This window comes from Oncorhynchus masou, chromosome 31 (genome assembly GCF_036934945.1).
Source record: "Oncorhynchus masou masou isolate Uvic2021 chromosome 31, UVic_Omas_1.1, whole genome shotgun sequence".
NCBI lineage: Eukaryota > Metazoa > Chordata > Actinopteri > Salmoniformes > Salmonidae > Oncorhynchus > Oncorhynchus masou.
Window position 1 is genome coordinate 98742232 of NC_088242.1, and position 14418 is coordinate 98756649.

The window sequence follows — 14418 nt, forward strand, 5'->3', positions numbered from 1 at the left end:
GTTTGAATAGTACAATACACAAGGTGCATTGTACAAATGTTTCTCTTGTTATGTCAGTCACTGAATTAGCCCACGTCAGCAAAACATTCTGTTTACATTGGTAAATTAGTCTAGTCAGATCTGAACTTGTAGTAATCGTGGTCTAATTACCGACCTGGGAGCCCTCATTGATTCTCTTAGTCACTCCGATATCATATTAAAATATCTTTCTCCTCCCTATGGCAAAATGTGTAGAATTGAATTGCATGAAATTAGTTATAAAACTGCAAAATATTCTCTCTGCCCCATGGCAAAATGTGTAGAATTGCAGGAAATGAACTCCACATTTATTTTTACTGTCAAGAGTGGGACCACTAAAATGTTTTGCTCACAAGGTGGGGGTGGATCCATGATAGAACACATCAATCAACCATTTCTTAGACATCGCAGAATTCTACTTCCAACACAAATAATGGTGAATTAAAATCATGTTGAGTCACTTTACATAATTTTTTGTAGACATTCAATTGGATAATAAATTAAACAAAATGCATTTCCAAACAGAACATCTGTCATTGTTAGAGGTAATAGATACGATTGTGGGAAAAGTGTAAAGTAAAGTGTGTTGAGACTCATTGTAAAAACTTTTAAATTAAGCAATCGACTTTTTAAAAATCTATCGATTTGACATGAACTCTTACCGTCCAGGTGGCAGACTTGGCTGTGGAGGACTGCTGGAAGGAGACGTCGAAGGTGTGTGTCCCGGCGTAGTCTGTGTTGGAGGGGATAGCCGGGGAGGGGGACATGGCGTCGAAGGTGGAGCTGGGCTGGGCGTAGGGTGAAGGAGCTGACACGTTGTTCTGGACATGGTCGTTGTTGTAGGGACTGGTGGAGGTGGAGCCGCCATTTTGGATGTTCTGATCCATGCTGTTCAGCAGCCCCAGGTTGGTATACTGGGACTGGAGGGAGGGAGGGAGGGAGGGAGGGAGGGAGGGAGGGAGGGAGGGAGGGAGGGAGGGAGGGAGGGAGGGAGGGAGGGAGGGAGGGAGGGAGGGAGGGAGGGAGGGAGGGGGAGAGGGAGGGAGAGAGGGGGAGGGGAGGGGAGAGGGAGGGAGGGAGGGAGGGAGGGAGAGAGGGGGAGAGGGAGGGAGGGAGGGAGGGAGGGAGGGAGGGAGGGGGGAGGAGGGAGGGAGGGAGGGGGGGAGGGAGGGAGGGAGGGAGGGAGGGAGGGAGGGAGGGAGGGAGGGAGGGGGGAGGGAGAGGGAGGGAGAGAGGGGGGGAGAGAGGGAGAGAGAGGGAGAGGGAGGGGGGAGGGAGGGAGGGAGGGAGGGAGGAGAGAGGGAGGGAGGGAGGGAGGGAGGGAGGGAGGGAGGGAGGGAGGGAGGGAGGGAGGGAGGGAGGGAGGGAGGGAGGGAGAGAGGGGAGGGGGGAGAGGGGGAGAGAGAGAGGGGGAGAGAGGAGGGGGGAGGGGAGGGGAGGGAGGGAGGGAGAGAGAGGGGGAGGAGGGAGAGGGGGAGGGAGGGAGGGAGAGAGGGAGGGAGGGAGGGAGGGAGGGAGGGAGGAGAGAGAGAGAGGGAGGGAGGGAGGGGGGGAGGGAGGGAGGGAGGGAGGGAGGGAGGAGGGAGGAGGGGAGGGGGAGGGAGGGAGGGAGGGAGAGAGGGAGGGGAGGGAGGGAGGAGGGAGGGAGGGAGGGGGGGAGGGAGGGAGGGGGAGGGAGGGAGGGAGGGAGGGAGGGAGGGAGGGAGGGAGGGGGAGGGAGGAGAGGGGGAGGGAGGGAGGGAGGGAGAGGGGAGAGAGGGGGGGAGGGAGGGAGGGGAGAGAGGGAGGGAGGGAGGGAGGGGGGAGGGAGGGAGGGAGGGAGGGAGGGAGGGAGGGAGGGAGAGAGGGAGGGAGGGAGAGAGGGAGGGAGAGAACTTTAAATGACCAATTGTACACCAATGGAAAAAAGGTCCACTTCCACTTTGTCTCAAATCACGCCAAAAGACACACAGAGGTTGGACAGGTTGGAACAGAGGGCAGCCATGTTACGGTGGTCATGGAGCAGTTTTTAGGGGTTAAGGGCCACAGAGCCTTGCTCAAGGGGCCAGGTTGTTGCACTGTGATTAGAGAGAGGTGAGAAGAAGAAGGGGGGGAGGCACCAAACACAGGAATGTCTCCTAGAAATCACTCGTAATAGGAGAATGCTACAGCGCTTCAGTCTAGAGCTCACAGATCAGTCAAACTCAAATTTCCACAGATTGCAGATTTTTTAAATATTTTTAAATGAATGTTTGAAGACAGATTACCCTTGGTTCATTGTCAGCTGGTTAAATGAAAATGGTGGATCTGATCAAAGTGCCAGATCCTGGACTAGCCTTAAGGGACCAGCAGAGTTGTATTTATGTGTCAACATGTTGGGTAACTTGTATTGGCTGACAGGGGCTAACTCCTGTCCTTGTGTAAGATATGGTGGTGAGAAGATCCCTTTACATTTAAAATAAAAAAAAATACACGTTAAATTCGTATTTTCACATGTCGAGCTTAAATTTCACATGTATTAAAATGTAAAGTTCACATGTTAATAACACCACCTTGTCACCTCATGTGAATTTCAATTGCACACGTAAAATGTGCCGTTTCACATGTTAAAAACGTTCACGTGAAAATCCGGTATGTAGTTTCACATGTGAAAAATCTCACGTTCACATGTGGAATTGCAAGTTCACATGTAAAAAAACAAAAATCACATGTAAAAAAAAAATTAAATAAAATGAAATCACATTGATGAGATCTGAATTTGACATGTGGCAGTGGAATAGGGTTGTTCTCCTCACAAGGTGTTAACATGTTGCAGTAGCAATGTGTCCCCATGTGGAATTGCAAGTTCACATGTAAAAAAACAAAAATCACATGTAAAAAAATAAATAAATAAAATGAAATCACATTGATGAGATCTGAATTTGACATGTGGCAGTGGAATAGGGTTGTTCTCCTCACAAGGTGTTAACATGTGGAATTGCTAATTCTGTAAAAATAAATAAAAATTAATTAAAATGCGTTAAAAAAAATAATGATTTCTTATTTTGGAGTTTTTCCCGCCTCTCTTCTTCATACTTTATGACCGTTAGAAGAAGTGAAAAACACTGAGCAGCTAGCGCTCCATGTCTCCTCGTTTATCCTGTTTAACATGTTAAAACTACCACCGTCAAGAGTTAATCCGTTAACAATCTTAAAAATACAGCTTCATTTGAGTAAATTATTCATTTCGGATGAATCATAGCAAATCTAAACGTGATTAAAATGTTTTAAATCGTTTGACAGCTAAATTTGACATTAAAGTGTACAAAAAAGAAAGCACACGTGAAAGTGTAGCGGACATGAGTCGGGGATGGCTGCGCACGGTCACGTGATGAGGTATGTGACTTAAACGTGTGTTGGCCCTCGGCCAGACAATCCCGCCAGCAACGGTCACGTGATGAGGTAGCCCCACACGTGACTTAAACGTGTGTTGGCCCTCGGCCAGACAATCCCGCCAGCAACGGTCACGTGATGAGGTAGCCCCACACGTGACTTAAACATGTGTTGGCCCTCGGCCAGACAATCCCGCCAGCAACGGTCACGTGATGAGGTACGTGACTTAAACATGTGTGTTGGCCCTCGGCCAGACAATCCCGCCAGCAACGGTCACGTGATGAGGTAGCCCCACACGTGACTTAAACATGTGTGTTGGCCCTCGGCCAGACAATCCCGCCAGCAACGGTCACGTGATGAGGTACGTGACTTAAACATGTGTGTTGGCCCTCAGCCAGACAATCCCGCCAGCAACGGTCACGTGATGAGGTAGCCCCACACGTGACTTAAACATGTGTGTTGGCCCTCGGCCAGACAATCCCGCCAGCTACAAAAACGTGAAATTTATTTTACATGAAAAATGTTGTGAAACCACATGTGAAACGTGTCTGAGTCCTGTCTCTTTCCCCCCACATGCCATTTTAAACATGATTTGTTCACGGCAAAAAAGCATGTGAGAAATAAAATGTGTGAAAACCAAGCATCTGAGATATATATATTTTCTTTTTATTAACCTGAAATTGATTATGCAATTGTTTTGTAAAACACGTGTTTTTTTGTTGTTGTTAGGGAATCCTCCGCTGAGGGAGACATTTTCTTTCTGTAGGTCAACAGTATCTGGAAGAAGCCAAGATTATCATCTTCAAGCGTGTTTACTGAATGTTCTTATTGTTTCTCATCAGTAATATGTAATATATTTATGGACTCGTATGTCAGCTGAGACATACTGTATAGTCTAGAAACCTTTTGCAGCTCGAGAACAAAAATGAGAAATGTACCATCCTCCTGTGACCGCGATCCTTTTAGGTTTAAGAAACTTTAGAAAAACTGAAGACGATGATGAAATTATTTTAAAATAGTTCTGTTAAAAACAGGCAAAACCAACGTGTTTCGGCCCATAACCTTCACCTTCCCTAATAAAAAGGTAATAAATAATGAATGCTTATATACTGTAGATTAGAAACATAGTGTCTCCATCAACATGTCCAGTAAACAGAAAGTAACAAGAGTTCCTGATTAATTAAGCATTGTTTCCATTCTGGTAGATCCTCCATGTCAACCGACTGACCCCCCCGCACATTCTGGTAGACCCTCCATGTCAACCGACTGACCCCCCAGCACATTCTGGTAGACCCTACATGTCAACCGACTGACCCCCCAGCACATTCTGGTAGACCCTCCATGTCAACCGACCTATTACACCTGTTGTATTCAGCATTTCACTGTGAGGTCTACACCTGTTGTATTCAGCATTTCACTGTAAGGTCTACTACACCTGTTGTATTCAGCATTTCACTGTGAGGTCTACTACACCTGTTGTATTCAGCATTTCACTGTAAGGTCTACACCTGTTGTATTCAGCATTTCACTGTAAGGTCTACTACACCTGTTGTCGTCTACACCTGTTGTATTCAGCATTTCACTGTGAGGTCTACACCTGTTGTATTCAGCATTTCACTGTAAGGTCTACTACACCTGTTGTATTCAGCATTTCACTGTAAGGTCTACTACACCTGTTGTCGTCTACACCTGTTGTATTCAGCATTTCACTGTGAGGTCTACTACACCTGTTGTATTCAGCATTTCACTGTGAGGTCTACTACACCTGTTGTATTCAGCATTTCACTGTGAGGTCTACTACACCTGTTGTATTCAACATTTCACTGTGAGGTCTACTACACCTGTTGTATTCAGCATTTCACTGTGAGGTCTACTACACCTGGTGTATTCAGCATTTCACTGTGAGGTCTACTACACCTGTTGTATTCAGCATTTCACTGTGAGGTCTACCTACACCTGTTGTATTCAGCATTTCACTGTAAGGTCTACTACACCTGTTGTATTCAGCATTTCACTGTAAGGACTACAGCTGTTGTATTCAGCATTTCACTGTGAGGTCTACCTACACCTGTTGTATTCAGCATTTCACTGTAAGGTCTACTACACCTGTTGTATTCAGCATTTCACTGTGAGGTCTACTACACCTGTTGTATTCAGCATTTCACTGTGAGGTCTACTACACCTGTTGTATTCAGCATTTCACTGTAAGGTCTACTACACCTGTTGTATTCAGCATTTCACTGTGAGGTCTACTACACCTGTTGTATTCAGCATTTCACTGTAAGGTCTACTACACCTGTTGTCATCTACACCTGTTGTATTCAGCATTTCACTGTGAGGTCTACCTACACCTGTTGTATTCATCATTTCACTGTGAGGTCTACTACACCTGTTGTATTCAGCATTTCACTGTGAGGTCTACTACACCTGTTGTATTCAGCATTTCACTGTAAGGTCTACTACACCTGTTGTATTCAGCATTTCACTGTGAGGTCTACTACACCTGTTGTATTCAGCATTTCACTGTGAGGTCTACTACACCTGTTGTATTCAGCATTTCACTGTAAGGTCTACTACACCTGTTGTATTCAGCATTTCACTGTGAGGTCTACTACACCTGTTGTATTCAGCATTTCACTGTGAGGTCTACTACACCTGTTGTATTCAGCATTTCACTGTGAGGTCTACTACACCTGTTGTATTCAGCATTTCACTGTGAGGTCTACTACACCTGTTGTATTCAGCATTTCACTGTGAGGTCTACTACACCTGTTGTATTCAGCATTTCACTGTGAGGTCTACTACACCTGTTGTATTCAGCATTTCACTGTGAGGTCTACTACACCTGTTGTATTCAGCATTTCACTGTAAGGTCTACTACACCTGTTGTATTCAGCATTTCACTGTGAGGTCTACTACACCTGTTGTATTCAGCATTTCACTGTAAGGTCTACTACACCTGTTGTATTCAGCATTTCACTGTGAGGTCTACTACACCTGTTGTATTCAGCATTTCACTGTGAGGTCTACTACACCTGTTGTATTCAGCATTTCACTGTGAGGTCTACTACACCTGTTGTATTCAGCATTTCACTGTGAGGTCTACTACACCTGTTGTATTCAGCATTTCACTGTAAGGTCTACTACACCTGTTGTATTCATCATTTCACTGTGAGGTCTACTACACCTGTTGTATTCAGCATTTCACTGTGAGGTCTACTACACCTGTTGTATTCAGCATTTCACTGTAAGGTCTACTACACCTGTTGTATTCAGCATTTCACTGTGAGGTCTACTACACCTGTTGTATTCAGCATTTCACTGTGAGGTCTACTACACCTGTTGTATTCAGCATTTCACTGTGAGGTCTACTACACCTGTTGTATTCAGCATTTCACTGTAAGGTCTACTACACCTGTTGTATTCAGCATTTCACTGTGAGGTCTACTACACCTGTTGTATTCAGCATTTCACTGTAAGGTCTACTACACCTGTTGTATTCAGCATTTCACTGTGAGGTCTACTACACCTGTTGTATTCAGCATTTCACTGTGAGGTCTACTAAACCTGTTGTATTCAGCATTTCACTGTGAGGTCTACTACACCTGTTGTATTCAGCATTTCACTGTGAGGTCTACTACACCTGTTGTATTCAGCATTTCACTGTAAGGTCTACTACACCTGTTATATTCAGCATTTCACTGTAAGGTCTACTACACCTGTTGTATTCAGCATTTCACTGTGAGGTCTACTACACCTGTTGTATTCAGCATTTCACTGTGAGGTCTACTACACCTGTTGTATTCAGCATTTCACATTTACACCTGTTGTATTCAGCATTTCACTGTAAGTTCTACTACACCTGTTGTATTCAGCATTTCACTGTGAGGTCTACTACACCTGTTGTATTCAGCATTTCACTGTAAGGTCTACTACACCTGTTATATTCAGCATTTCACTGTGAGGTCTACTACACCTGTTGTATTCAACATTTCACTGTGAGGTCTACTACACCTGTTGTATTCAGCATTTCACTGTAAGGTCTACTACACCTGTTGTATTCAGCATTTCACTGTAAGGTCTACTACACCTGTTGTATTCAGCATTTCACTGTAAGGTCTACTACACCTGTTGTATTCAGCATTTCACTGTAAGGTCTACTACACCTGTTGTATTCAGCATTTCACTGTGAGGTCTACTACACCTGTTGTATTCAACATTTCACTGTGAGGTCTACTACACCTGTTGTATTCAGCATTTCACTGTGAGGTCTACTACACCTGTTGTATTCAACATTTCACTGTGAGGTCTACTACACCTGTTGTATTCAGCATTTCACTGTGAGGTCTACTACACCTGTTGTATTCAGCATTTCACTGTAAGGTCTACTACACCTGTTGTATTCAGCATTTCACTGTAAGGTCTACTACACCTGTTGTATTCAGCATTTCACTGTAAGGTCTATTACACCTGTTGTATTCATCATTTCACTGTGAGGTCTACTACACCTGTTGTATTCAGCATTTCACTGTAAGGTCTACTACACCTGTTGTATTCAGCATTTCACTGTAAGGTCTACTACACCTGTTGTATTCAGCATTTCACTGTGAGGTCTACTACACCTGTTGTATTCATCATTTCACTGTGAGGTCTACTACACCTGTTGTAGTCAGCATTTCACTGTGAGGTCTACTACACCTGTTGTATTCATCATTTCACTGTGAGGTCTACTACACCTGTTGTATTTGACACGTGACAAAATCTGATTTGATCAGCCTCCTCCTTCCCAGTAATTTAGTTGAACAACGAACTGTACTGGAGAAACAGCTCCCCAGCGAGCTGAGGTGAGATTTCCCGACCTATCCTACAGTCCGCTTGGTTATCAGACTCAGATCTGTTTTCTTAACGGTATTTGAAGTCTATTATTATGGTTGTTAAATTTAGATTTATAGACTTTCCATACACAAATATAGACCCTATCTGCCAGTACAAGGAAACAGTTAACTGTAGCTACTACTGTATAAGAGAGCCAACATCTAGAGACTGAGGGGACAGGGTTCACACAGCCGGAGTAGCTTGACAATCAAAATGGCCACCTGTTGAGAGGAGGGAGAATGTTCCCTGGACCTCAGCCAGCTTCTTCCTTTCCTCCCCGTTCTGCTCCACGTCTCCCTCTCCCTCCCCCTTCGATCTCCCCCCTCTCCCTCCTTGCCCCCCCTCCCTCCTTGCCCCCCTCTCTCTCCTTGCCCCCCCTCCCTCCTTGCCCCCCTCCTGCCCCCCTCCCTCCTTGCCCCCCCTCCCAGCTCTATCCACTCTGCTCCACGTCTCCCTCTCCCTCCCTCCCTGATCTCCCCCTCCCTCCCTCCCTCCCTCCCTCCCTCCCTGCCCTCCCTCCCTCCCTCCCTCCCTCCTCCCAGCTCTATCCACTCTGCGCCACGTCTCCCCTCCTGCCCCCCTTCCGTCTCCCCCTCCCTGCCTCTCCCCCCTCCTTCCCCCTCCCTCCCTCCCTCCTTCCAGCTCTATCCACTCTGCTCCTTCATTCCACTCCATTTATAAACTGCACATTCCAGTCCGAGGTGTCTCTTTAGACACCCATTAATCTCTGCAGGCAGGACAGACAGGCAGTCAAGGGCCCCTTGTTTATTTCAGGCTGCACGGTCCCCTGTCCCACACAGCTGTCCAGCACACGCCCTCCCACTCACATCACCTGGTGCTGCTTGCTGTGTGCCAGGTGACAAACACACACACACACACACACACACACACACACACACACACACACACACACACACACACACACACACACACACACACACACACACACACACACACACACACACAGAAACAGCACCTGAGGGAAGTCATCCCAGCCAACCTCAACCTAACACAGAAACAGCCTCAGGGCAGATGCTTTAGGATTTGGGCCTGTGTTCCACCAGTCCGCTCAACCCCCTGGAAACAATGACACTGGGTCTCTGAAGAGCCTGTCTAGTGGAACAATGTCCCGGGTTAGACCGGGCAGGTGTCAGGAGACAAGTGTATTGTGAAGGGAACACACACACACACACGCCTTCACAGTGATACACACTCCTTCACAGCGATACACACTCCTTCACAGCGATACACACTCCTTCACAGTGATACACACTCCTTCAAAGCGATACACACTCCTTCACAGCGATACACACTCCTTCACAGTGATACACACTCCTTCACAGCGATACACACTCCTTCACAGCGATACACACTCCTTCACAGCGATACACACTCCTTCACAGCGATACACACTCCTTCACAGCGATACACACTCCTTCACAGCGATACACACTCCTTCACAGCGATACACACTCCTTCACAGCGATACACACTCCTTCACAGCGATATACACTCCTTCACAGCGATACACACTCCTTCACAGTGATACACACACCTTCACAGCGATACACACTCCTTCACAGCGATACACACTCCTTCACAGCGATACACACTCCTTCACAGCGATACACACTCCTTCACAGCGATACACACTCCTTCACAGCGATATACACTCCTTCACAGTGATACACACTCCTTCACAGTGATACACTCCTTCACGATACACACTCCTTCACAGCGATACACACGCCTTCACAGCGATACACATGCCTTCACAATACCTCACAAAGGGGCAATTGGAGAATAATGAAGCTTCTTTATACTGAGATAGCTGCTGAATCTGATGGCCACTTTGTGCCTGATTCCTGATTGGCTGCACAGCCCAAATGGCTAATTCCTACATAGTGCACTACTTTACCCTAATATACATCACAAATGGCACCCTATTCCCTATATAGTGCACTTCTATTGACCAAGGTCCAAGTAGTGCACTATATAAAGGAATAAGGTGCCCATAGTAGACTATAGTGCCCTAGTAGACTATTTAGAGAATAGAGTGCCATTTGGGATTCATTCTGGGTGAAGGCAAGCCTGGTAAGGATCAGATCACGAGGCTAGATTAGCCTCAGGCTAAAGGCTAGTCTGGTTAGGATCAGATCACGAGGCTAGATTAGCCTCAGGCTAAAGGCTAGTCTGGTTAGGATCAGATCACTTGGCTAGATTAGCCTCAGGCTAAAGGCTAGTCTGGTTAGGATCAGATCACTAGGCTAGATTAGCCTCAGGCTAAAGGTTAGCGTGGTTAGGATCAGATCAGCCTCAGGCTGCTAGTCTGGTTAGGATCAGATCACTAGGCTAGATTAGCCTCAGGCTAAAGGCTAGTCTGGTTAGGATCAGATCACTAGGCTAGATTAGCCTCATGCTAAAGGCTAGTCTGGTTAGGATCAGATCACTTGGCTAGATTAGCCTCAGGCTAAAGGTTAGCGTGGTTAGGATCAGATGGTCTAAGATAAGCTTATTATGCTAACGACATCAGCTAGGGACTCATTCATCTTGGGTAACCCAGAACTAATCTTGCGTAATTGGTCGTATGCTTGATTAAGTTCTGGGTCGATACGTGTTAAGAGAAGAGATGGAACGAGGATCCAGGGTTCTCTTTGCAAGTCTATGGGCCAAATGTCCCCTCCCCGTCCGAAAGACACTAAACCCCTGAGAAACCGGGATCTGTCCGCACCCCATTGTAGCAGGACAGCTCTACGCTACCATTTATGTTAACATAGTCTGTCCACATAGTTAACATAGTCTGTCCACCAGAGATTAGGGACTAGTGTGTATCCTGGAACTTTGTGTGTGTGTGTGTGTGTGTGTGTGCGCACACGCTAGTAGCTACCTGGCTACCTGGTGTTTTTAAATGAAAAGCCTGATGCCAGAGACCAGACATCAACGCCATTCAGGTGGAGAGTTGACAGGAGGTGGATGAGATGCCATGATGAGATTCACTTCCTACCAGGACTATGGCCTAAGAGGTTCCACTTCCTACCAGGACTATGGCCTAAGAGGTTCCACCTCCTACCAGGACTATGGCCTAAGAGGTTCCACTTCCTACCAGGACTATGGCCTAAGAGGTTCCACTTCCTACCAGGACTATGGCCTAAGAGGTTCCACTTCCTACCAGGACTATGGCCTAAGAGGTTCCACTTCCTACCAGGACTATGGCCTAAGAGGTTCCACTTCCTACCAGGACTATGGCCTAAGAGGTTCCACTTCCTACCAGGACTATGGCCTAAGAGGTTCCACTTCCTACCAGGACTATGGCCTAAGAGGTTCCACTTCCTACCAGGACTATGGCCTAAGAGGTTCCACTTCCTACCAGGACTATGGCCTAAGAGGTTCCACTTCATACCAGGACTATGGCCTAAGAGGTTCCACTTCCTACCAGGACTATGGCCTAAGAGGTTCCACTTCATACCAGGACTATGGCCTAAGAGGTTCCACTTCCTACCAGGACTATGGCCTAAGAGGTTCCACTTCATACCAGGACTATGGCCTAAGAGGTTCCACTTCCTACCAGGACTATGGCCTAAGAGGTTCCACCTCCTACCAGGACTATGGCCTAAGAGGTTCCACTTCCTACCAGGACTATGGCCTAAGAGGTTCCACTTCCTACCAGGACTATGGCCTAAGAGGTTCCAATTCCCACCAGGACTATGGCCTAAGAGGTTCCACTTCACACCAGGACTATGGCCTAAGAGGTTCCACCTCCTACCAGGACTATGGCCTAAGAGGTTCCACTTCCTACCAGGACTATGGCCTAAGAGGTTCCACTTCCTACCAGGACTATGGCCTAAGAGGTTCCACTTCCTACCAGGACTATGGCCTAAGAGGTTCCACTTCCTACCAGGACTATGGCCTAAGAGGTTCCACTTCCTACCAGGACTATGGCCTAAGAGGTTCCACTTCCTACCAGGACTATGGCCTAAGAGGTTCCACTTCCTACCAGGACTATGGCCTAAGAGGTTCCACTTCATACCAGGACTATGGCCTGAGAGGTTCCACCTCCTACCAGGACTATGGCCTGAGAGGTTCCACCTCCTACCAGGACTATGGCCTAAGAGGTTCCACCTCATACATTCCCACCTTTTATTACATTCCAGGAAAGAATGAAAACATCATGGATGAAAAATGAACAGATTAGGAAGTAAAGAATGAAGACATACATGGGAAGACAAAGGGAAATATGGATTGCAATTTGAAACAAGGGAACCACCTAAAGTCAGCTTGAATGTTTAACTGAGTGGAAGTGGAAGCTATCAACCCTTAAAAAGAGAGATATTTAGGCCCCTTCTTCCTCTTCCCTTTAAAATCAGGTCTGATTCCACTGTAATACAGCAATCATTTAAATCACCCCTTTAGCTGCTCTTAAAAACAACCTTCCGTTTACAACCCTGCTGCTCCTAGCCCTTTGAGGCCCAGCCCCTGGGGGCGGAGGTCAGGCAGAAACACAATGCACGCCTCCTAGCCCTGAGGCCCAGCCCCTGGGGGCGGAGGTCAGGCAGCAACACAATGCACGCCTCCTAGCCCTGAGGCCCAGCCCCTGGGGGCGGAGGTCAGGCAGAAACACAATGCACGCCTCCTAGCCCTGAGGCCCAGCCCCTGGGGGCGGAGGTCAGGCAGAAACACAATGCACGCCTCCTAGCCCTGAGGCCCAGCCCCTGGGGGCGGAGGTCAGGCAGAAACACAATGCACGCCTCCTAGCCCTCTGAGGCCCAGCCCTGGGGGCGGAGGTCAGGCAGAAACACAATGCACGCCTCCTAGCCCTGAGGCCCAGCCCCTGGGGGCGGAGGTCAGGCAGAAACACAATGCACGCCTCCTAGCCCTGAGGCCCAGCCCCTGGGGGCGGAGGTCAGGCAGAAACACAATGCACGCCTCCTAGCCCTGAGGCCCAGCCCCTGGGGGCGGAGGTCAGGCAGAAACACAATGCACGCCTCCTAGCCCTGAGGCCCAGCCCCTGGGGGCGGAGGTCAGGCAGAAACACAATGCACGCCTCCTAGCCCTCTGAGGCCCAGCCCCTGGGGGCGGAGGTCAGGCAGAAACACAATGCACGCCTCCAGCCCTGAGGCCCAGCCCCTTTAGGCAGCAACACAATGCACGCCTCCTAGCCCTTTCAGGCAGGCCATCAGTGAGGCCCAGCCCCTGGGGGCGGATATTACGCCTCCAGCCCTCTGAGGCCCAGCCCCTGGGGGCGGAGCAGAAATACAATGCACGCCTCCTAGCCCTGAGGCCCATTTGGGACAATGCACGCCTCACAAACACTAAATCAAAACAATGGCCTTGATGTCCCTTTTATCAACTCCTTTTGGCCATCAGTGCTATATTACACCCTTAGGAAATAAAGCTGGTGAAAACACTAAATCAAAAACGTTGCTGCTCAAATAGAAGGCAGTCTGTTCTGTTCCAGGTTTCTTGAGTTTGTCTTTGTCTAAAAGGCAGGCAGATTCGGGAGTCAACATTTCAGAATTTAAGCACCGGTGGGAAAACTAGATCAATTCCAAATGGTACCCTATTCCCTATGTAGTGCACTACTTTAGACCCTATTCCCTATGTAGTGCACTACTTTAGACCCTATTCCCTATGTAGTGCACTACTTTAGACCCTATTCCCTATGTAGTGCACTACTTTAGACTCTATTCCCTATGTAGTGCACTACTTTAGACCCTATTCCCTATGTAGTGCACTACTTTAGACCCTATTCCCTATGTAGTGCACTACTTTAGACCCTATTCCCTATGTAGTGCACTACTTTAGACCCTATTCCCTATGTAGTGCACTACTTTTGACCCTATTCCCTATTTGCACTATTTACATTTACATTTAAGTCATTTGGCAGACGCTCTTATCCAGAGCGACTTACAAATTGGTGAATTCACCTTATGACATCCCTTTTGACCCTATTCCCTATGTAGTGCACTACTTTTGACCGGGGCCCCATAGGGTTGTCTGAGAGCCCATAGTGCTGTGGTTAAAAGTAGTGGACGAGGCCAGAGTGCTTGCTACCCTATTGACCTTCAGAGTGATAGCCTGTCGATTACACAGGAGGATTCCAAGTGATGTGGGTATGCAGAGACACACATATCAGGGATTCCTCATACGCAAACAGCAGCAGCTCTTACTCAATAG

General features: G+C 47.5%; 1 protein-coding gene across 5 annotated transcripts in view; it reads right to left on the reverse strand.

Moving 5' to 3' along the window:
- LOC135524808 (tumor protein 63-like) overlaps positions 1–14418 on the reverse strand; it is a 75491-nt gene that overhangs the window by 53680 nt on the left and 7393 nt on the right. For all 5 annotated transcript variants that reach the window (XM_064952648.1, XM_064952646.1, XM_064952647.1 and 2 more), the window contains exon 2: positions 681–938. In XM_064952648.1, the coding sequence (XP_064808720.1) occupies positions 681–938 (258 nt within the window). The remainder of the gene's footprint in view (positions 1–680; positions 939–14418) is intronic.